General features: G+C 48.3%; 1 protein-coding gene across 1 annotated transcript in view; it reads left to right on the top strand.

Annotated features, from left to right (window-relative positions):
• Nucleotides 1–23,654, top strand: part of LRRC75A (leucine rich repeat containing 75A) — a gene marked incomplete at its 5' end in the record, with an annotated part of 88,965 nt that overhangs the window by 12,884 nt on the left and 52,427 nt on the right. The window contains one exon of the mRNA XM_084273002.1: nt 16,650–16,778. Coding sequence (XP_084129128.1) covers nt 16,650–16,778 — 129 coding nt within the window. The remainder of the gene's footprint in view (nt 1–16,649; nt 16,779–23,654) is intronic.

Here is a 23,654-nt window from a genome sequence, read left to right as displayed (position 1 = left end):
TCCATCGTGTCCCAGCTTTTAGGATGGGCACGTCGTAAGCAACAGGGGACTGTGTGTGTGTGTGTGTGTGTGTGTGTGTGTGTGTGTGTGTGTGCGCAGCAGCCAGCACAGCAGGTCGCTGTCCCACATGGGGAACAGCTGCTGTAACTCTACCATGAGTTCACTTTCCAGAACGCACACTGGTCGTTAGGTGGATATGCTGAACTGCAAGAAAAGGTCCTGCATGCTCTCCATGCGTGGCTTGGGGCTGGTTGGCCTTCCTTCTGTTTTCCTTCCTGCCCTGTTGCTGTCCAGAGGAGGAGGGTGGAGAATTTGGCACGGGGCAAGCGACAGGCTCAGCCCGTCTGCACCAGCGCAAGGTTTGGCTCCGGGGAACTGCTCCATCCCTGTTCAAACAGATGTAAAGCAGTTTTCTGATGATATTAACTCCCTGAAATGTGGTAAGAAATCTCTGCTTGGGGTGCTTTCATCTCCTTCCCATCAGCTGCTATTCTCCACCAACACAAAGGAAATGAATAAGCTGAACTCCTCTCCTGCAAGCCATTTCTAAAAAATTCTCTTTTAGTGTTGCCACATCGTGTAAATCAGCTGTCTTTTCTAGAGGGACTTGTGTTTGCTTATGTGACCTCCCTTCTGAGGAGACAGTGCTGGAGCAAAAATACAGAATCCTGAAATAATCCCAAAAGTGGGAATAAAGAACAGGCCGTTCTGCGGGTTGAGGTCACTTCACAGTGCCACCTCCACTGATTGCAGGAGGTAGCATTGACATCTTGCTGTTGAGCACCACATGCAAAGTCCTGGTGGGACCCAAGGCTGACCAGGTTCCATCTCCAGATACTTCACCTGTGATTGACCTGTTGTGAGCTGGTGGGATGCTGCTGCAGGGCTGACTTGCAGCTCAGGTGCTCCAGGCTGTGCTGCTAGGTAGATGGAGTGAATTACACTAAGCAAAAGGGGGGGGGGGGGGGGAGGAGGAAAATTTGGAGTTGTGGTTGGGTCCTGGAGTAGGACCTGGGGGTTATGAAATTCTCTGTGTGTATGTGTGTGTGCAGTTCACGTGCTGCTTTGGCCTGACCCAGCTTCCACTCTTAGGGCAGCTAAGTAAGTGTGGAATGGGGCAGTGATATGGGGGAAGCTCACAGCAGCAAGTGTGGGGAGAGATGTGACTTTGCTGTCTGACACTGGGCTGTGCTCAGCCCTGAGCAGAGATTGGCAGAAAGCCCTCGGTGAAACAAAAGGAGCTGTTTTTTGGGTGTAGTCACCTTGGCCAAAAGGGTTTGCAAGGGCTGAGCTCTAATAGAAGAAGAGCAAAGGTGTATCACACTCAGAAAGCAAGGCAGGTGGGGTCTCGTGGGTCCCTTCTTGCAGCATCTGGGAACTTTGCAGTCTTTGCTTTCACCATCCCTTCAAACCCACATCATGCATCCATCCCACTTGCTTTGTAGAGGGGATGGAGGTGCAGGAAGATCTGAGCATCCCTTTAGCAAAGGGGAAGGGGAGAGTCTGCTGGAGCAGGGAGAGTCCCAGGGACTCTGGTGTCTGGAGGTGACAGAGCCATGAGGAGAGCTGGGGGCACCTGCTGGTTATCTCTTTCTGAACATGCATGTCAGGAAAGATAAGGGGAAAAAAGGAAAGCGATAACGCAAACTGAGCCTGCTTGTCAGCCCGTGGCACTCAGAAGTAGGTGTTTTGAACCTTCTCTACTTCTGATTTGGCTCAGCCTGTGGTATCTTCAGAGAGAAACACGTTTATTTTCTTCTTGTTTAATGTCACGGAAAGGAGTCTTCCCTTAAGCATGATTCCCTGGTGTTTCTTGGGGGCAAGAAGGTCTCAAGACTCGTTTGGTGTTACTGTGTGTGAAATGCCTCTCCGGCCCATTGCGAGTGCCGTGGTTTACCCACATCTTGTGTGTGAGGCTGTAGGTGTCTGGTTCACCATGGGCCAGTTGCTTCTACACTTGGAAACCAGCCCAGTGACTCTATTAGTCATGTCTCAGTGCTGTCTTGATATTGGAATCAGCTGTTTCATGGCCAGTTGAAGAATTTCAGGCCAGGGTTGTGGACGTCTCGGTGGGATCATAGCAGGGAAGGGAAAGCTTGGCTCTGCATCGCATAGGGCTGCACAATGAGCTCATCCTGGCTTAGCTCTTGCTCAGCTCGTTGTCTTGCATCAGGTTTCAGCACTTATTCAGCCCTGCAGTCGTATCTGGAAAATGGTATTAAGAAGTTGGTCCTGCACCCTGAAAGCTTCGGGCGTTCTTCTTTCTTGACTTCAGGAAAAACTGGTGGTCAAAAATATTAGTGTTGGCTATTTTGAAGTTGGAAAAGAAATGTTCCTGGCTTGTAATGCCAGAGCTGTGGTGAGAATTTCAAGCCAAAGGCTGTTCTAGCACCTGTGGAAATATTATTTGGCCATAGCATTTCGTGGGGTCTAGTTTAGTTTTCACGGGAAGGCTCAACCACCCGCAGAGAAGGACGAGGGATTAGCAGGGTACTCTGTTACTGTTGGCATTTCTGGCCTCTACTTCTGGCTGGGGACGCTTCCTGGGGTGGTATCACATTGTAAGGAAATAGGGAAATAGCCCAGCAAACACCTGGAGCCTGTTGGGCACCTCCATCCTTCAGTTGAAACTTCTGCTTTGGCAGGTTCCAGACAGGATATCTCGTGGTGGAGTCAGTGGTGCCTGTTCTGTGCAAACAGTGACTCTCTGCTGGTGCCAAGGTTCTGCCTTCCTCAAGAGGGAACCTATTTGTGTAGAGCTGAGTGTTTGGGAGATGCAGATCAGCCCCAGGTGGAGGAGGAAGAGACACACGAAGGGCATGGCAGACCTCACTTGGTGCAGCAAAACGGAGCACTGTGAGCCACAGCTCACTGCTGACACCACTTCATTCTTGTGTCTTGGGCTCTCTGACCATACTGAACTCGTGAGAACCAGCTACACAAGTGCAGGCTTTCACCCTGGGTGCCTGGAGCACAGCCAAACTCCCATGGACGTGAAGGCAGAACAGGAGCTGACACAGGAATTACGATCCCACTGTAACCCTCTTCTAGAGCTGCCTTCTACCTTGTTACTGGGACCGACTGGTGGTCCTTTCAGTCCTTATCTCAGATCCTAACAGTGGAGGTAGGGTAGAAGCTACTAGTGGAAGGAAACTCATAATCAGGAGGAAGGAAACTCCTGCAAGAAGTAAAAACCTGTACTGAAGCCTGCACTGCATCAGCTGGAAGTGCACAAGCTCCAGTGTGACTCAGCAGTGCAAGCAGCAGACTTTCAATGAGTCTGCCTCCTGCAAAGTGAGCAGGAGGTGGTCATCACACGAGTGTCAGCTCACAGGGTGCCATCATCCAGAAGGCATCGCTCCACCCTAAAACCATCACGTGCTGAATTTCCTTCACAGGAACTTCCTGGGCAAAGGTATGTTTTCTGTCGAGGTCACCCCAAGTTCATTTGGTGCACACTGCCAGTGTCTTCTCTGGGAAATCAAAGATGGCCCTGACAGTGAAACAAAGCAGAAGTGTTTCCATCTTTAATTGTGGAGGGGATGGACTTTGACACCTTTTATTGCTGTACAAGATTCACTGTTGCCTTTCCAAGTAGGAGGCAGGAGGGGATGTGTTTGCTTCTCCCTGCTTCCCCCCAGCCTGCCTGGCTTGGGGGTGCTGCTGTGGGTTTGAGGGTGCAGAGAGCACCTCTTCCCCCTAGCAGAGGTCCCAGAGCCTGCAAACAGGGCAAGAGGCATGGAACACAGCAGAGAGGCTGCTCATCTTCTGTGTCTGTTCATCACCACGAAAGGAACCCGGGATGAATTTCAGTTCTTGGCCAAGTGCAGGGGTCTCTGGCCATGTGTGGGTTAATCTGTCTCATCCCTCGTAGCCACCACCCTCATCCCTTCTTCAGTGTGTGGTGAAATGAAGAGGAGGATCTTAACAGCACTTACTGGAAATGTTTGCTGGCGAGTCAGTGCAGTGGCTCTCACAGGGCAGAGCGCTTCTCAGCCCAGCCCAGCCTGCAAATTCCCTGTGTCTCCAGGGCCTCCAGCCTGCTTTTGTGCTACATGCTTTTCTGCTCATCTCGGGCTGCATTTCACTCTGGCAAGCTGGTGGCCGTGGCTTGTCCTGGCCAACGCTCCTCAGGTTGTACCCTGTGCTGCAGTGAAGGGGCTGGTGTGGAGAGGGCAGAGGCAGAGAAGTTTTGCTCAGCAAAAATCTGATTTAAGTGCTCTGCTAATCAAAGCCCTTTGGCTTCAGTGGGACTTAAACATGTGCTTGCAGTTAATCAGGTATTTAAGTGGTTTTCTGACTTGGCAAGCATGAGATAAGATATCTCAAAGGAGAAGGAGGAGAGCAGAACCGTGGCCTCCCAACTAAAGGTGCTGGCAAATGTGGTCATTAAAGGCAGAAGGCAGCAGTGTGTGTGAGTCTGGGGGTGTGGGTTGAGCTTGCTCATGCTCTGTTTCTCTGGTTTGTTCAGGCAACGACTCTGCACGTACCTCACAAGGGGTCTGAGCATCACAGATGATGAGTGGGGCAGTGGTTAAGTGAAAGAGGGGATGAGCTGGGGTCGCTGTGTCACTGCGGAGCCTTTAGTAGAGGACAGGGGAGAGGTTCCACCAGCAGCTGGTGGGCTTCAGGGGAAGGCATCTCCCAGAGAACAGGGCTCTCGTGTTGTGTATCACCGTGGTGTCTCATGCTTTTAGGCACAGCTCCTGCAAAGAAGGAGTTTCACAGGCTTGATTATGAGTTAATTGGAAAAGGAGGTGATACCCCTACTTTTCCCTAGGCTGGACGTGGCTCATTCTACAGTGTGTCTGTTACATAACTACATAACTTTTCTCTTTTTTTTTGGGTGAAGTGAGGAGAACCAGCCCTCTGTGTTAAACAGCATCCTCCCTGGTTTATTCTCCCTGCTTTGTGCACAGGTTTGCTGCTGGGTAGTTCTTCAGCAGCCATTCATTCCCAGTGCCGGCCACAGGAGAAACAGACCCCGCCAAGCTCATTAGGCAGCCTGGGCTGGTCTTGAATGTGTCTCCATATAAATACACATCATTACAGTGATTATTATGCGAAGCATAGATTATTCTAGCACACAAGCGTGTTCTGTATTGATTTGCCATTGCTTTGAATCCCATTACATGAATCTGCTTTATTAACGGACTTTGTCCGTGCTTGAGATTAACTGTGATGCTGGATTTGCAAATGAAAGAATTGAAATTCATGTTGTCCATATTAATTACTTGTAGGATGCTGGCCGCCTTGGCAAGGCGTTAGAAGCTGTGAAAACCTTTATTTTTATTCCATTCCTGTTGCTCTGTCTTAAGTAAGAGAATGAGTTTGGTGCTGTGGGATTTGTTTGTTTTGCTCCTTTGCTGGAAGCCACTTTCAACCACTGAGAAGATACCAAGTGTAGAAAGAGGCTTCATCCCTGATAGGGACTAGGCTGTTGTTAACTCTGGATGAGTCTTAATGCTGAAAAGGAGCAGGGAGGGTTTATTTCAATGTCAAGTTCAACCCTATTTTGTCATCTCTTGCTTTGAGCTAAAATCTAGTAATATCTTCTTCTCCTGTAAGATTTTACAGTACAAATCTCTAATATGTGTCTTCTTGCAGTGATACATAGTCAGATTATTGTGCTAAGTGAGGTAGCTGTAAAGGGTTTCTGCTCTGTTTGCTGGTAGAAAACACCCAGATTTAAAATGTTCGTGTGCCTGCAAACCAAGACTGAGATGAGAAGACCTGGGCTGGATCAGGGAATCAAGATTTCTCCTTCAGCTGCTTTCAGGCAGTTGGTGCTTAGACCTGGTCAGCATGGAGATACCAGCGCTGTTTGTTGGGTGCACTGTTGAATGGGGGGTGAAGAGACAGAACTCTGGTTTTGGGAGGAATGAGGGAGGGCACGAAGCCTCAGGGCAGTAGCAGGACCAACGTGGGGTGCCTGGGGAGGGGGAGCAGCGCTGTGCTTGTTGCAGGACACGCCGCACATGCTCTTGTTTCTCTTCCTGTGTGAGGGACCCATCAGTGCCCAGCTAAAGGAGAAGGTGCTCGGGCTAAGATGGGAGAGGAGCATACCCATTGCCTTGCCTGTTGGGGCACAGTTCTTGTTGATTTTGTGGTTCAGCCATGTGTTTGCTGTCCAGAGGTACCAATGGCAGCCCAAGAGCATGGCAATATGTAGTGGGCTTTGGGTGATGCCAGCAGTGGATGCTGCGGTGTCTGGCTCTTGCCACAAGCTATCCAAACCCATTTCCATCCCTGTGCTGCTCTGACTCAGGCTCCTGCAGTAATCTAAATGGTACAAAAGGAAAGGCTTGATACGTTTTTGCTTCAGTGTGTTCATTTAAATGATCTTTTTGTAACTTTCACATTATTCCGTGGCAGCCGGTTAAAAGAGTTAATTGAGTATTTCTCCCTCTCAAAGATGTCTTGAATTACTTCTCTTAAATAACCTACTCTGGAAAAGAGCTCTGTTGAGGAGTCACTGACGCTCATTTTTAATAACACCTGTATCAATAAGATCTTAGGTTTTATTCTAGCACCTATCTGCTTTGAAGGATCCCAAAGTAATTGTCGAAGCGTTTGTGTAGTCTCCCACCGCTGAAATTCAGTCCCTTTGAAGTAGAGCTTAGCATTCTCCAAGCAGTTACAATACATCCCTCCATAGCTAATGCAATAATAATCAACCCAGGGCTTGGAAGTGAAACCAGGTTTTAGGTAGCAGTTATTGGATTGCAAGGTCTTATTGTACGTGCGGTAACAGATTGATTACTTTTGGGCACTGGGGGCGGGTCCAGGAGGCTTCCCAGTGATATAGTAACATCATTATTGATGCTGCAGGTTCAGTGTGATGTGTCTGCGATTTCCAGTACTTGGGGATGATGTGGGAGTGTTTCCCACTGACTCACATGCATGCTCACAGCCTGGCAGATTTGTTCACCACAACCCCCTGTATCACATAGGTGTGGATAATCCCCATCCCAGCATTTTTGGCAGCACTACTAACACAGACCTGACTGATCCCCTGAAATCATCAGGTTTCTTTTCCCGTCCCTGGGTTGCAACAGCTGGATGAGGAGAAGCGGGGAGATCTGCAGGAAGTGACGCTTTGAATGGGTAGAAGAGCAAACGTGACTTTCCAGCCGCGATTTGCAGTTGCTCCTGTCCTTGGCTGCGGTGGGTTTGCCTTCTCCTGGAGCAACTGGATACGCTGTGCTCAGAGAGGGCTTTTCACCCAGCTGGCAGGATTGCACTGCTGTACATCAGAAGGAGACCCGTCCTGACCTGCTGCTCCTCTCATGGTGGCAGCTGCTGGGGACGGGGCTCAAGTGGGCCAAGGCATTAAATCCCGCTTTCCCGCTAACTGGGGGCGGGTTTGACACAACTGATGCCAGAGCCAGGCAGCTCGTGCTGTGCTGTTCTGTGAAGTCAGGGCAACTTGGAGACAGTGGCTGGATCACAGCAGGGTGTAGTGAGAGGTGAGGAATCCTCTTCTCCTGTCTGTTTAGAAAAGAGGATGGTGCCCAGTACAGGGCTAGCTGAGGCTGGCTTTCCCGCAGACTGATCTTGGTTGTCTATCACACCAGGCAAACCTCAGGTCTAGGAAAATCCAGCTTCTCCCAGTGTCCTCCTTGTGGTCTCAGCACTGGGCAACCCCGATGGCAGCTGTGGACCATCTGTCCCAGCTGCAGACCATCTGTCCTCCTGTCCATCCATCTGCTGCTGTGTGGAGTGTACCACAGCCAAGTTCTGGTCCTTCCCTTACCGCGGTCTCTTCCTTCCCCCAATGCTGATTCCCCAAAACTTACAGGACCTTAATTACTTTTGCCCCTTTCCCATAATTTAGTGGCTGACACAGTTACCTGGGCAAGTACAGAGGGGTGGAAGGATGGACAGACAGCACAGTTGCTCAAGCCCTGTTGCCTGTTTGATTCATTATTAAGGTTGGGCCATCTAAGTCAAGATTTTTTTGACTTTTTTTTTTCCCTTGGCAGAGGGATGTGTAAAGCCAGGGTGTTTGGCTCATTAGTGTTAATGACATTCAGTTTGTGCAGGTGAGGGATAAGGAGCAGATTGCATGAAGTGCTTATAGACTCAGTGTCACTCCAAGAACTCCTGTCAGTTGTGGTGTGCACAGGGAGAGCTGTCTGTAATTTCAAACAGGGAAAGATGTGTGATTGTGAATGCTGCTCTTGTATCAGGAATCGCTGGCTTATTGTGTGCCCAGACATCAGGGCTGTCTCCAACAGGCAGTGGAAATTATGAAAGCAAGTGATTCCTCCCCTTCTGACAGTGTCGTCTTCTATTTGGAAACCTCTTCCCCTTTCCCACAAGGATCTCAGTTCTGCCTTTTTTTTGGTGTGTGTTCCTGTAAATACTCACTATGAAGACGTGCGTGACTGCTCAGTGCATGGGAACATGTGGTGCCGTATCTGCACGCACAAATCAAAGTCTCCAGTGCCCATAAGGCATCTACTGTCACCTTGTAAGGACCAGAATTGTTTGAGCTCCCAGATACCTCCAGCACAACAGCAGGGGCCTCACGCAAGACTTAAAAACCTAACTAGTATTGATGGATGATCAGCTGTGAAACAGATGGGGCTGTTCTTTGGCTGGAAGAGTGGGTACAAAAGCCACGCAGAGCTCTGTGCTTGCTGTGCTGGAAAACCAAGGTGAGAGCAGTGTGAGTGGGATTTTCCTGCTCCAGTTGCCTAAACATTAAATGTCTAGGATAAGCTAATTAGAGGGGCTTTTCTTGGCAGATAACTGGTAGAGACAGCCACATCCAGAGACTGACTCAGCCCAGCTGGCTTTAGAATAGGATGAATCATCATCTTCATAGGAACTGACTGTAGACTGAGCTTAGGTGACAAGCCTGGATCCTTACCTGACAGGAGATGAGATGTGCCCTGTCCTGTAAGTGCGTTTTCTGGCAGAGAACTTGGAGATATTTTTTTCTTTCAAGGGGAAAAAGAAGTAGGCTTTTGCACGTGGGGAGGCAGGGTGAGAGCTGCATAGCCTTTATCCTGGGGAGCTGCCACTGACCTGTGCTAGGGCAGGAGTCCCTGTGTGACCCCTACTGCCTTTAATAGTCAAAAGCACCAGTCACAGAGCAAAAAGGATGATAAATTGAAGTTCTGCTTCTGACCTGTGGTTTGGATGCTCCAGTTGACATCTGGGTTGCTCCAGAAAGCTCTTTGAGCAGACACATGAGGATGGAAATGGCAGATGCTTGATTAAATTTGTCATATTTCCTTTTAATGCTTCACCATGGAGTTGTTAATGGGAGCAAGAGCAGAGTTAATAGGGTGGGTGTCTTGCAGGGTTGATGCATTAACCTTTTTCTTTGGATTTTACCCATGTAATGTGTAGTTGGCTAGCAGGAGGTGAGGAGGCCTTGAGAGTGGCCCTGTGGTGCTTGCACTCAGCTGTCAATAAACCTGAGAGACTGGTGTGTTTGCTCACAGCCTCCTCCAGGTCTTGCCCTTAGATCCTCAGCTTTTTTTGCCTCCTGTCTTTCCTTTGCAGAAGAAAAACCATGAGGGATCACTCTGCCTGGCAGTGTTCTGGTGCAGAGAAAAAGATGCTCTTGCGCTGTAGGGCTGAGGTTGCTGCTGCCACTCCTCCATCTAGGGAGCTGGAGGAATAAAGGATAAGTCCCACTGGAAGCCATGTGGTGCAGGCTCTGTGTGGCCAGCAGGATCCTGGCTTGTTTTGGAGACCCATCCATGACCCCAGCCTGACACACTGGGTTGGACAGGAAACCAAGATGCAGGCAGGTCTACAAGGGATGCGTGAATAATATTTTGTCAGTTTAAGACAAACACTTGTGTTAAAGGCAGTGATGGGCAATTTTAATTTGTTTGAATTGTTCAAAGCAAATCCCAGAGTCACCTTCCCCAGAAGGTGTTCCCAAGCTTTTTCTCTGCTGGGATCCCAGTGGCTCTGTAAGTCAAGATGGGATGGGTAGCTGAGGCTATGTCTTCTCATTAAATATCCACAGGCCCTTTTCTGAAGAAGTCTGTTAGCTGTGGTCTGGCCAAACTCCAATTGGGGTAATTGCATTTGTCTCCCAGATTAAAATAAACGCAGTGCATTCTTCTACAAATCTTTTCTTTGCAGTTGTTTATTATCTGGATGGCGGCATCATATCCCTGCCCATTAATCCATCTCTCTGAGTTTCTATAATTCCAGCCTCCTGGAGGGGGTTCAAACTGCCACCATTTATTATTTGAGTCAGTCTGCCAGGGAAATGCTTACTTCTTCCCCAAAACATTGAGTCTCTTCTCTAACTGCAACCTCACTGGAGGCTTGAATGAGCAATCGTTGGTTCCAAACCAATATTAGCTCTCTTAAATAGAAAACATCCCACATATTTGAACACTTTTTTTGCACCATTCTGGTGGGTTAGATGTAGAAATTTGCAGCAGCAATTGCTGGCTTGTTTGGAGGTTCCCAGAGTGCCTCATCCAGACATACCAGTCCTACCGCCGGCTGCCTGGTCACGGCTGAGCCACACGTGGCTGCCAAGTGCTGCCTGCCCTCTCGAAGGTGCATCTTTGCATTGCTGAGGTGTTTTTTCCCCAAACCCAATTGGAACATCATTACCTTCCAGATGCTTCACTCCTCTCTCAACCTGTGAAATTGGTTCCTGTGTTAAAAAGCTGTTTGGGAAAGAGGAGGTGAGTGGACACCATGACCATTTCAGCCTTATTTCCTTAGGATGCCCAGTTAAGAATTAAGCTGTTTATAGGATGTGTAAAACACACCTTATTGCAACATACAGACACATCGTCTATAGGGGCTGTATGTAGATGACTGGAGCTGTTAGGCTGCAGCAAATGCATCAGGCAGATAGTCTTTCCAGCGGTGCACTTCCACATTGCATGGCCTTATCTCATAGGAAAGCAAAGCAGCACCAAAGGTCTTAGCTGTGAAACAAATGCTGAAGGGCTTATCGTGTGCAAAAGAGGTGGAGACTGATCCTAGACCTTGTGGCCAGCCGTGACCGATTGCAGCTGGCAAATCCATAAATACCAAGTTTTATGGTGGCTTACTAACCTCATAAGTCAACCAGATATTGGAGGATTTGTGGTGGAGTTGAATATCCTAAAGATCAAAGCAAGAAATGTTTTGCCTGCTTGTTTTCAAGGGGGTACTTTGCAAGGCGTGGGGATTGAGCATCTAAATACACCCTCCGCCAAGAAAACCAACCCCGTCGCCTTTGAGCAACCCACAGTGTGCTTGCTGTTGAGTCACATCTCACATGCTTGTCTCTCTCTGAGCTGACCTTAATCACTGCATTGCTAATGCTCACCTCGTGAAGTCATTTCTCCCAGATAAGTTGCCGCAGATGATTGATTGCCTGCAATATTAATCCTTCTCTTCCTTCATGCCTGACCCTTGTTTATAATACCAGCCTCTCTGCTTGGGAATTCATTATGCTGCCCTGGCTATTAGTGGAAGTAAGAACCAGTTTTTGGAAGAGGTGCTGGCCAAAATAGCAACTACCAGGATATTTATGTGATTGCAAGAGCTTGGGGTGATATTTTACACAGTAACCTCATTTGGGCAGCCGGTAACTGCATTCGCTCTGCGTTAATGAAAGCAGCACCAGCATAACCTGCTTTATCATATGACTTCTCACATAGACCTGCTAAATTTGCCTCTAATTGCAATTCAATTTGCAGTGATAAATTGTTTAATAAGCGAAAATGGGATTGACTTCCGTTGTTTATGGCTCCTTGTGGCTTGGGAGAGTATTACACGATGCTGCGTCTCAGGAAGCACAAATTGGAGCTTCAAAAGCCAGTTGTTCGACTGTTAGCTATTGCACTGCGTGTTTTTGACAGGTAGTAGAAGGGGGATAAGTTGTTTTACCAAGCAGTAGGGAAAGATAAGCTGTGGGGGCACTGTTCCCAAATGCCTTCTGTTTGTTTTTCCTTATTCACTGGGAAAACGGCATCGCTTGGGTAGTGTTGGTCTGGGGAAGTCAATGGGGAACTCTGAGTTTGGGCTGGTTTTGAGCTGGAAGGGCTGTTTCTGTGGTTGTTACTTGCAGAAGGGACCTGGGTTGAGGAAAGCATCAGGCATGTCACCGTCTCTGTGGCACTGCGGGACTGACTGTGACTGGACCTGGCTGGGTGTTTTACCAAAATAATTAGGTTCTCTTAACCTCTCTCATGGCTGTAGCTGGGAAGTTTCTATTGCTGGCTGCCATGGAGGGAGGCATTACTTTTTTTCTACTGGAAGTCTGCTGGCAGCAGGGAGGATGGGCAGCAAAGGGAATTGAGCAAGATTCGTGCTTTTCTACTGAGTCTCAAAGTGATCTCCCCTCCCTGCTCCTTGGTCTTGCCTGGCAAAGCAGGCCTTCAGCTGACGTGCTCAGCAGTAGGCACATGGGAAGACTGAGTCAGGGGCAGCAACTCAAGTTGCAGGGAGCTGCCTAACATCAGGTCAGCGGCTTCTTCCCTGGCGCTTTGCTATCCCCTTGCAGCCTTTGGGTCGCGTTCAGGCGCTTCTGTTGGGCGTGAGCGCTGACTGCCTCATAGGGGAAGATGTGCTGCCACATGTGCTGCTCTGAAACGTCCTCTTGGTTTCCTCCTACCCATGCCTGTGGGGATGTCAGGGCTTGAGGCGGCTCAGGGGTGCAGGGACATTCTCCTTCTCCTGATGGACATGTGGAAACCTTCCCAAACCATCTCAGCGCTGCAGGACTTTGGGTGCACACTAGAAAAACACCCCTCCAGCCTGTGCCAAGAAAGCCATGGTCCTGCCCACCTCATAAATACTGAAATTTTAAACCCTTATGCCCTACCTATTGGAAGTTGTACTTGCTATCCAGGTAAAGATCCCCTGGGAAAAGGGAATGTGCTGGAAAAAAATAGCCCAAGTGACTTGAGCCAGATGCTGGGCGTTTTCTCCAAAGCTAGTGATTCGTGATTTGCTGCTGACAGCATGAACTGGTGTTAAGTTATTAAATTGCAGATGAGCTCATCACTTGGCCTTGAACAAGTTTCGGCCTTGAGTGGCTTTAAAATATTACATGTGGTGGAAAAGAGACAATGCTGGTGTGGCAGAGAGATTTAGGGAGCAGCTGAGAAAGACATCTGTGCATAAAAATGTGTACCAGGAGGGAAGAGGGAATACTTCATGTGAAAAATGTAACCTCTCCTAAGAGACACAGGAAGAAAAATTCTCTGATTTATTGGTTCTGTGTTTTAATTTTGCTTAGGAGAAAACTGTCAGAGTTTTGAGATGCTTAAAGAGAAGTGGCATGATGCTAAACCTGGTTTAATCCGTGTGTTGAGACCTGTGTGTGCAGGATTACTTCTACCAAGCCACCAAAACTAACTCCTTTGGTACTGCATGGCATTTGCCAACGATGCCATATGACCGTGGACCAAACCCAGCTTTTACTTGATGTTTGCTTAACCCTAATGTTGAGCTCTACCAGTCTGGGAATAACATCTACACTGCTGTTAGGAGAGGTGTTTCTCGTCCTGAAAGCGCAGGAAATTGTTTTGAGGACCTCCTTGCCCTACATTATCTGCACAATTTCTATTTCTCCCTTTTTTTCCCCTCTTGCAAAGGAGCCCAAGCTCCTGAACCCACGTGGTTCTGCACAGTTGCCCGTGGATCATAAAATCATAGAATGGAATGGGTTGGAAGGGACCCCAAGGATCACAGAGCTCCAACCCCCTGTCATAGGCAGGGCCACCAACCTCCAGGCCAGGATCTGCACAAGGTTGCCCAGGGCCCCATCCAACCTGGCCTTGAACACCTCCAGGGATGGGGCACCCACCCCCTCTCTGGGCAGCCTGTTCCAGCCCCTCACCACTCTCTATGTGGTGGCAGAATATATGAGGAAGAAGGTGGTCTTGAACAAAGGAATAGTTTTTTTTCTGGCCTGATTAAACCCAACCAAGCTGGAGCAGCCTTGGTGGGCTGGCCTGGCTGTCACAGTGCTGCTCCTGGGGAACACAGTGCATACCCTCATCTTAGCTCCTGATCTCAACACTGAAGTTAATTAATTCTTTTTTAATTTAAGTGCCAACTTGGCAGAAGCCAGGGAATAGATCATAAATCGGTTCAGCTGCTATTTTATTCAAATGAAGTATATTTGCTACCAGTGTCTGCATTGACCAGTTGGGTTTGTTATTTTGGGCCTTTTTTGTGCTCCTGGCAAGGGAGGAGAGTTCCACACAGGTGGAATTTTTAACTGCCTTGGTTTATTGCTACCAAATGGTGCTTGCAGTCAAAGCATCACCAAAGCCAGTGTTCACTCAGTTGGTGGTGTTGTGATGCCTCTAAAAGAAACCAGTACGCTGCAGACTTGCCACCTTTTATGACATGAGCTGTAATTGCACCCACTGACTCCTAGAGCCAGCACCTTAAAATGGAATAGGTGCTTCACTGGGGATGCAGCATCTCTGAGCTCAGGAAATTCTCCAATTTATCGCAGGGTGCCAAGGTGGTTTTGGCTTGTATTTGCTGTATTAAAACATTAGGGGCAGGATACAGGGAAGTTTTGGACAGAAATTATTAATAAATTGCATGTGTGGCTGGCAATAGTGAGCTGCAGGCTGTGACCCTGGAGCAGCCAAACTTGGGGGGCATCAGCCAGGGGACGGTTGGCTGAGGGCTTTTCAAACACCCACACACCCCACACAAGCTGACTGAATTGCAAAGTGTTGCCAGGATTTAGGGGACAGTCCCCACCCTCAGCCACATATTTCCATCCCTGTCTGTGGCCTGGGACTGACAAGGATCATGAATTTTTGATGACTGAAGCTCCTGAATTGTATTTCTATTTTTCTGTATGGTCTCAATCCGAACATACATGTACACAGGGGTTAGTTACACAGGTCTGTGATTATCTTCTTTATCTTTTATTCTTTAATTAATTAAGTTTCTGCCCATGTAAAGCTGCTTTCTTACTGCTGTGTTGACTTTTTATTTCCTACAATCCTACCACACTACTTCTTGTTTAATCACAAAAACTGTTTGAACTGCAAGGGCTGGGAGCTGCAGTGCTTTGGCTGTAGCACAGGTTCGAGGTGGAGTCTGTTCTCACATCTGCAGGACTTAACATCTCACCAAGCTGCTCTGCCCAGCTCTGTAAGGGAGATAATGCTTCTATGCCATGCCTTCCTTTTGCATGTATCGCTGCTGAGTGTCAGGACTTGGGGGTGATAAGTGCAATTTGTGTTCACAAGATGCTCTGATGTCCTTGTGGCACAAATTTCTGCAAAATCTTCAACAAATAACAAGTTGTTAGTCAAAACTATAAATAAAGAGCCAGGGAGGACTGCTTTTTGCCAGTTGATAGTGAGTAAGATTGTCCCAGCCCTGTGCTGTGTGTCTGACACTTTTAAATTGTTTTTATTGAGTCACTTAGCAAGACTGAGACTCCCATGTGGCCAAAAGGCACCTTCCTATTACTGGCACCTTATAAATAACTTTTATGTTTCACTTTCCATGGCTCCACCTGACAGCACCCCTTGTCCTCAGGGTCCCCTCCCATATTTCATCCCTGTAGCTGGTTGGTTTTCCCTAAGGAGAGGACCAGAGCACCAAGTGCTTTGCGTGTGTTGCCTCTGGGCTTCACTCTTTAAAAGTAGAAGCAGGCCTTTGAAGAGAAATACAAACCACCTTATTCCTGTCAGAAATAAAAAGCAAAAGAGAAATGTCTTGCTCAAACTCACCCAATAAGGTAGGATAAGCCCAAGTCTCCTGGAGCTCTGGTGTTGGACAAGACCTGGGAGGCACATCTCCTTGATGGAGGCATAGTTATTCTGTGGGATTGCTGGTGGACCTCACTGCAACATGTGTTTATCTGAAAGGAGTGCTGTCCTGTCCCCTGATCAGCTGCTGCTGAGGGACAAAGCATAGTGGTGATAAAATATTTGAAGTAAAAGGAGTACACTATATATAACCCTTCCCCTCCTTGTCTCTGTGCACCAACATATTTAATATAATGATGAGGTCTCTGCCAAGATTCTTCAAATTATTATGTCTAAGGATTGAAAATCTTAGAAAATAGTCTTGGAGGGAACCACAGGAGGTCTGTGATCCATCCCTAGGGCAGGATCAGCTCAGTCCGAACTGTTTCTGACACATCCTTGTCCAGTCTCCAACAGCAGAGCCTCCATCTCTTCCCCAGGCAATCTGGTCCAGCACTTCACTCTTCCTCCCGCCCCCCCCCCCCCCCCCCCCCCCTCACAATTTCTCCTTCTGCTTCCCTTGCTGGAATTTCAGGCTCATTCCTTCCTCCCCATGCACAGCAGACTCAGAGCCCATCTATGCTGTAGTTATCCTCCAGTTTCACACTGATCAAGCTGTCATGTTCACTGGAGTCGTCTTTGATTTACCTTGCTGCAAGCATGCTGTTGGCTTGGTGGATTTATGGCTTGTGAGAGGCATGAGGGTGTTCATCCTGCAGCTCTAACCTCTTTGCAGAGCAGATGAAGCACAGAAGTACAGCTTTCCCCATGGTGACATGCTCATGTGTCCCTTCCTTGTGTTGGGTGGTGGTGGGGACCACTTTCTTCCTGTGTTCTTCATGGGGACAACCAATGTGGGCTAATTGTAAGATCCACACTAGCACTGGCTTTTGTAGCACATCTCATAGTGCTCCTTTACCCTGTTTTCTGCAGGATTTAGGAATGGAGTCGACCTCTCTGGATGATGTCCTCTATCGATATGCCAGCTTTCGAAACCTGGTGGATCCAATCACTCATGACTTGATCATCAGCCTTGCTAGATACATCCACTGCCCTAAACCGGTAGGTACCGTGGTCTCATCAGCCCTCCATAACAGTGATGTCTTGGGAAACCACTCTGATGGGAGCATGGAGCTCCCTGAGTTCCAGAGGAAAAGCCTCTTAGTTACTGCCATGCCTGTGTGTCTTTCTACCAAGAGATGCTGGTTTGATTCCACAGTATCAGGCTTTCCAGCTGATCGAGTGATGTTCACCTCCTGTTAGTACTTTGGATGTTAGCACTTTGTTTTTCAAGTTATTCCTCCTTTCTGCCACTTTGTATTTCTGTGCCTTACCCCATCAGGGACACTTTCTGCCTCACAAGGGTAACAGACTGTTCCTCATCCTTGAGTGATATTTATCATGACCCCAGATGACGAGAGAGTCCTTGGCTTGGGCCTCCAAGGTCAGGTTCCCAAAAAGGCACAGCCTCCATGGGCTGCTGTTTGAGCTCAGATGTGAGCAGGTTTCTCTGTGAGCACAGTCAAGGGCTTTGAAAATTCTCATCCCTGTTTGCTCACTGGCAGCTACAGCAGCATAAGGGCTTTTAAAATCCCAGGCAGGCTCTTACCCTTCTCTTCCACAGTAAACATGACTTTGCATGGTGGCCAGTGGCTCTCTGGATAATGAAGGTTTCTTTCCCTAGGCTTTCTTTTAAATAAGCTATATTGTTGGTGTCTGATTTGCAGGACAGCAGGGGCTTAGAAAGGTATGAAATGTCTGATCTCCCAAAATGCCTTGGGGGAAGAGGAAGAAGAGAGAAGACCAAAGCTACCAGCCCCTGATCACAAGACATTTAGGTGGCATTAGATCTTGGGGGATTTTTGAACTCTTAGTCCCCATGTGCTGCAGTTCCCTCCCTGTAGTTTTGGGAGTCTGGCACAGATCTAATTTGGTGTGGTGTGTCTTGGCACTATAGTCATGGTGACATGTCGTGCATCAAAGATGAGTGGGTTGCAAGCATCTAGGATCTGCACCTTCAGAGGAAATACCTTCCTTCTGCAAAGTACCACACAGGCCATAGGGTGAGCAGGAGCTGTAGTTGGTGATGTTCCCTCGAGTCCTCCTGAAACCCCACACATGGGCTTCCTCCTAAAGAGTTGTTTCTGTCTGTGTTTCATCTTGTTTGGATACAGGTGGTAGTGTGGTGGAGGAGCTGAAGGCTCATCTCCTGTGGTGTTTTTCTTCACTGCTGCATGTTCCTGGTCGGGGCTTAGGGTTGGATTGAAGACAAATAATGTGAATCACCAGGCTTAGTGATGGTTTCCAGTAAGGCCAGAGGAGGGTTCACAGAGCTTCCTGATGGGGACATCTTCATCTTAACAGCTTCCCTGGGAGTGTGGGAGCTGTGTGGCTTCCCTGAACTTGCTGTCTGGAACAAGTAAGCTACCAAAAAGTTTGCTTTGAGCAAAAAGGAAGCTCTTCCACCCCATAACCTGCATTCAACTCTGATGCTTCCAGATGTGATGGAGCTCTGTTTGAGGGCCACCAGGAACCACCTCCCAGGTCATGTTATTCCCAGGGATCTCTTTCCATATCCTCTAAACCCTTCCCATGCCTTTTTGTCCTTGGGAAAAAGCTGCCTGGAGCAGCACCATGGCATCAATCATTCAGGTTCATTGCAGCACAAAAGACTTCATACACTGACGTAACCTGGAGCACAGAGGAGAGGTGCAAATGCCCCAGGCAGGGGTGTGTGCCTGATGTTTGTGGGTCCATCTCCTGTGGTGCAGATCAGCAGGGACCCAGCTCTGCCAATGTCCCAGTCACATCTCGGGGGGGGGAGGGTACATCTGAGCAAAACCCAGCTCCCACTGGGGATCACCTGGTGAACCCCAGATATTTTTGGGGTGTTCCTGGGACAGATGTGTGTATCTCCTAGCAGGTCCCAGTGAGCTCATTAGGCTTCTGAATTTCTGCCAAGAGCACACTTGTTCCAGTCTGTATCCTTGGATTTTGCTGTGGAGGTTTGTGGGTTGTTTTGGGGTTTTTTTTTCCCTCCTGGATACAGCAGACTCTGAGCTAGCTCATCTGCTCTCATCTCTGCTGATGAACTGCAAGGCGTTTACCTGTCTCACACCTCCTTTTGATTTGCATGTGGTGTTTTTAAGCTCCTCTTGGGAAGGGTCCATCCAGAGGTGTGATGTGCGTGGTGTGATAGGGCAGGGGTCCGAGCTGGGACCTGGAGGCACCATTCTCCTGTACTGCTGCCAGTAATGGGGCTTTAATTTCCTGTGAGTCTATGAAGGATAGAGTAATTCACTGCTGCTTTTTTGGATGTTTTACTTAATAATAAACTACACCACTACATCAAAATAAGGGAAATTGGCTTTTTTAAATATTTAAAGATTCCTTTCATTTTGCTGGGAAAAAGCTGTGGGGATGCTCAGAGTATGTCTGCCTGGGCTGCAGTGTGAAACTGGCTCTGGAAGTGCTTCATAAAACTCACAGCACTCAGTAAACGACATTGGGGAGGAAGGAGTGGATGGAGCAGCATGCAGCCATGTCTCAGGGATATCAGAAACCCAAATCTCCATCCCCAGGCTGAGGATGGATGCCCTATATCCTACTGCATGAGCCCATGATGCAGACACATCCCTCTGACGCATAATTAAACCCCTGCAAAAATACCAATATATATCCCTTTCCCTTTCCTTACGGAGAGTAAGATCCCTTCCTCTCTCCTCTGCCTTGGGGCAACAAGATGGGAAACTGGAGAAACCTATTTGGATGGGCGTGTTTCCAGGCAGAGAGGCCCCATTCCCCCTTCTGAGGTTACCCTTTTCCAAAGCATTGTGACTAAGCTGGTTTCTCCTCCATGCTTGGCCCTGGGAGACTAATGGTGAGCAGCAGCCAAGTGTGTGCTCTGTGCTCCTTGTAAAAATAACCCGAGGCCGCTGATGCAACGCTGAACTGCTCCACTGCCCAGTACCTGCTCTCACATGTCTCCCTTGCATGGGGTTTTTTTGGCACTAAATGCTGTGAAAGAAGTTAGTGCCAGTGTAAGCATGGAAATGCAAACTGGGAATCCTGAATCTTGGGCTTTGAGTAAACTGTGGTGGTAAAAGATGCCAATAGCAAACCCAAATAACCCCAGCCCATGCAGCACTGAGGCTTTCCTCCTGCATGAGATGTTGCTTGTTGGATGCACTTTGTCCTCTCCTCCTCCTTTGCGTGGCTCATGCCGTGCAGTTGCTTTGATGCCAGGGTAAGGGGTGGCTTCTCCGGGCCAGTGGTCCCTTACGAGGCTGCTGCAGCAGGTGGCAAGTACTTGTATGAGAGCAGTGACAGCTGCATTAATCCAGCAAGGAAAACATCATCATGTTCTGCTCCGCAGCGAGTCACTCCACCAGGACATCCACGGGGGCTCGCAGAGAGTTGCTAAGCCCTGGAGCATCCCTGGGAGATTGATGGGTGTTGCCTTGGAGAGGAAAGCGGGGATTGTGCAGGTGACAGCAAGTCTAGCAACAGCAGGACTGTGCTGCAGCTCCTGGGCTGTGACTTAGCCTTGCTTGGGCTGTGGGTGCCACTGGCTGTGCTTTAAGCCTTCTTTTTTTTCCCTTTTTCTTTTTTTCCTGACAGCTCAGGACACTGGGTGAAAAGCAGTTTCATTCCAGTGTTTGCTGGTGCTTTTCTGAGACACTGATTTTCTTTATGTCCCCCAAAACCTGTGTGCATTAGTCACCTGGGTTATTTTCCAACATCCAGTCTTCTTTCCCCTCGGATCTCTTTCCATCCCCGCAGCTTCTTTGTCAGAGACTTGGCAGCAGTGTACAAGAGCAGGAGAAAGCTCAGGGCCAGGACCCTGGTCCCTATTAACCTTGGGGTTTTCTCCTGGACAGAGCACTTCCCTGGCTGGCTGTACATTGCTCTTTCCACTCAACTTCTATTTATACCATCCTTAACTTAAAGGAGACCCCTTGGTCTCTCTTCTGAGCTAAAATAAAAGCATAATCTTTTCCCTGAGCTTTGGGTAAACACATCCTGGTCTGTATGGCCAGAAAAATGTTGGCCTGGGCTCTCCATTGTGGCTGCAGCTCAGCAGAGTTCAGGGGATGCTTATGCCAGCGAGTGAATTCAAACCAGCACAAGGCAAGGAATGTAGCTTGTACTGGAGGAGCTTGGAGTACTCTGAATGAGCCTGAGTATGGAAATCATTTGGTGAGCTTTCATATGGACATTGGGGTATGTCATGCAAAGGCTGGGTCACGTCTGTCTGGACCCTGCTGAGATCCCAGCCTTCCCTAAGGCGCTTGTGTTTGGGTGACTATAGTGGAGGAGCCAAGTGAAAACTCGTTGCAGCTCACATGGAAACCAGTGTTTGGATTTGGTCCCATCCCTATACAGCCACATCATGCAGTTCAACTGAACCCATGTATCCTGAGTACCCCATTCTTGAGGGGCCAGGGCATGCCTGCAGCATGACCGTGTGGGTCCCTCCAGGAAATGCCAATAGAGCTGTGTGAGAGCAACCATCCAGCTCCATCTGCAGCTCACTGGGTTGCTAGCTGGTGGGGAAGCTTTCTGATGGAATAAATCCTGCTGTGGCACGTGAACGTTGCATTGAATGGTGCCTGTAGATGTTGTGCTCCATATTTATTGCCTTGTGCAGCTGTTATAAACCTTGGGTGTTTATTGTGCCCAAGAAGAGGTGGGTTTGCTCTTCAGGAAGCTCTCAAAGCGTGCAGCAATGCTTTTCCAACGGGGTGTTTGCGTAGGATCAAAGACATTTGAACAGGTGTTTCGTTCCCCTAACCGTGACCTTGGGGCAGCCTTTTATCTTCCAACCTCTCTCCAGCCCCAGTGCCCATGGAGAGGTGCCAGCTGGGTCCCTCGGAAAGCAGCTCAGTCACAGCCCACAGCCACCCCGTTCCTAAATGTGGGCCCAGGGGGAGGAGTCATTTTGGTGCTGCTGGTGCTGTTGGTCCCAGGGGTGCTGTCTGTCTGTCCCTGTGAATGGGGAAAGGGGACAAAATGCTTTGGCAAAGCTGCATGGTGTGGGGTGGAGCTACTCTGATGCCTTGTGTCTGTCCTGCAGACACTGGGGTTTCCACTGGGAGTTGTTCCAGGCGAAGGAGCTGAAAGCACAAATGTGTAAGGAGCAAAGGGCCCCCGTAAAAGATTCACAGCTCTTTTTACCAGCAGGAATATCTGGCCATAAACTATTGGAAAATTAAACCAGTTTCTTTTTCCACAGACCAAAGCCACGTGTATGGATGACTGATGACCGTGATAGGGAGTGAGTCAGGCTTTCCTCTGGTTTGAGAACTTGTTGAATGTGGGATAAGCACTGAGTGGAGCAGAGAGGAGAGAAGAAAGTGAAGCCTTGGGCAAAGGCTGCTTTTTTCCCTTGTGACATTGGGGTGTTTGCTTGCACCAGTTCTTACCGGCCTGGGGATGTACCATGGAAGCTCCTCCAGTTCCTGAAGCCTGCCTAAAATAAACACAAAATGAGATTTTGGCTTTGCTGATCCCCATCCTGCTGTTTTCTGCTGGTCAGTGGCTGGGGGAGGGCTGGAAGAGCATCTTAACAAAACCCTATCCCAAAGTCTAGCCTTGCATGTGTGTCCTGTTGGTGCCAGGACCTCTTAGGCTGCAGCTCCTCTAAGATGATGGGTGAAAGATGCCAATCCTGTTTGCATGTAAAGTGCGAGGTACAGGCAAACAAATCAGCATGGAAACTGTGTGCAACAGGCAACATGGTCTCAGCTTCCTCACCAAAATTCGTAGTTGTCTTGGGTTTTGGCTGGGATGGAGTTAATTTTCACAAGAAGCTGAGAGGGGACACAGCCAGGATGGCTGACCCACACCACCCAAAGGGATATTCCATACCATAGAGCATCGCGATCAGTTTATAAGGGGGGAAACTAGCCCTGAGGAGGAATCGCTGCTTGGGGATGGGCTGAGAATCAGGTTCTGGGTGGTGAGCAAATTGCATTGTGTATCACCTGCTTTATTTTATGAGTACTGTTGATGTTATTTCCCTCTTCCTTTGCTGTCCTAGTAAACCGTCCTTCCCAACCCATGGGTTTTACCTTTTTCTTCCAGTTCTCCTCCCAATCCCAGCGAGGGGGAGGAGGAGGAATGAGCTGCCAGCTGGGGCTAACCCATAACAGGAGTATTGTAAGATACACAGTGACAGCAATGTGTTAGGGGGGGCATTTAAAAACTCTTCCTAATAAATTGGTGTAGCTGGAGAGGTGATGTGCTGGCACTGGAGGCAAGATGGATTTTGCCCATGTGGCTCTGGATAGTGTGAAGGTCTATTTTCTTGTTTGCTTCTGTGTCATTCGAGGAATATATGCTTAGCTGCATCCCTAGCTCAGATGTCTTTTCCTGCATGGGCTCTAAATTGATCAGGTTTGCAGTATGGGCTTGATTACATTAATTGTCACCCATGAAAACAAGAAAGTATAGAAAGAAAAAGGGTTTTTTTTTGTGACCTGGATGAAATAATCTATTTCTAACCCTTCTTTCAGACCCGTGGTGTAAGGGTTTCATTTGCAGATGGTGTTGGGCTTTTTGAAATACACTATTTCTGATGAAGCCGCATTGAAGCGAAAATGAGCATTTTTCCTCTTATTTACTATCCTGTGTGCTGTGACATGTGGCTAAAACTGCATTAATAAACTCAGTTTATACAGGATGAATATAATGAGGATACCATGACCACCAACTCGGTGCCTTTATCCCCAAACCAAACCTGTAATCAGTCTCCTCCACCATGCACATTATTATTCGATCTTGAATTCAAATTATCATTCCAAGTTTCTGACATCATGCTCATTTTTACAGCACTAAGAGCTGAAATTATAGGTATGAAGTGATGACACTTTGAGGGACACAGGCAGAATCTGTCGGGTGAGCAGGTTGGCTTTGCTGAGTTTCTTACCTTTCCCA

The sequence above is a fragment of the Gallinula chloropus genome (assembly GCF_964237585.1).
Source record: "Gallinula chloropus genome assembly, chromosome: 19".
Classification (NCBI taxonomy): Eukaryota; Metazoa; Chordata; class Aves; order Gruiformes; family Rallidae; genus Gallinula; species Gallinula chloropus.
This window is presented reverse-complemented; position numbering and strand designations above follow the sequence as displayed.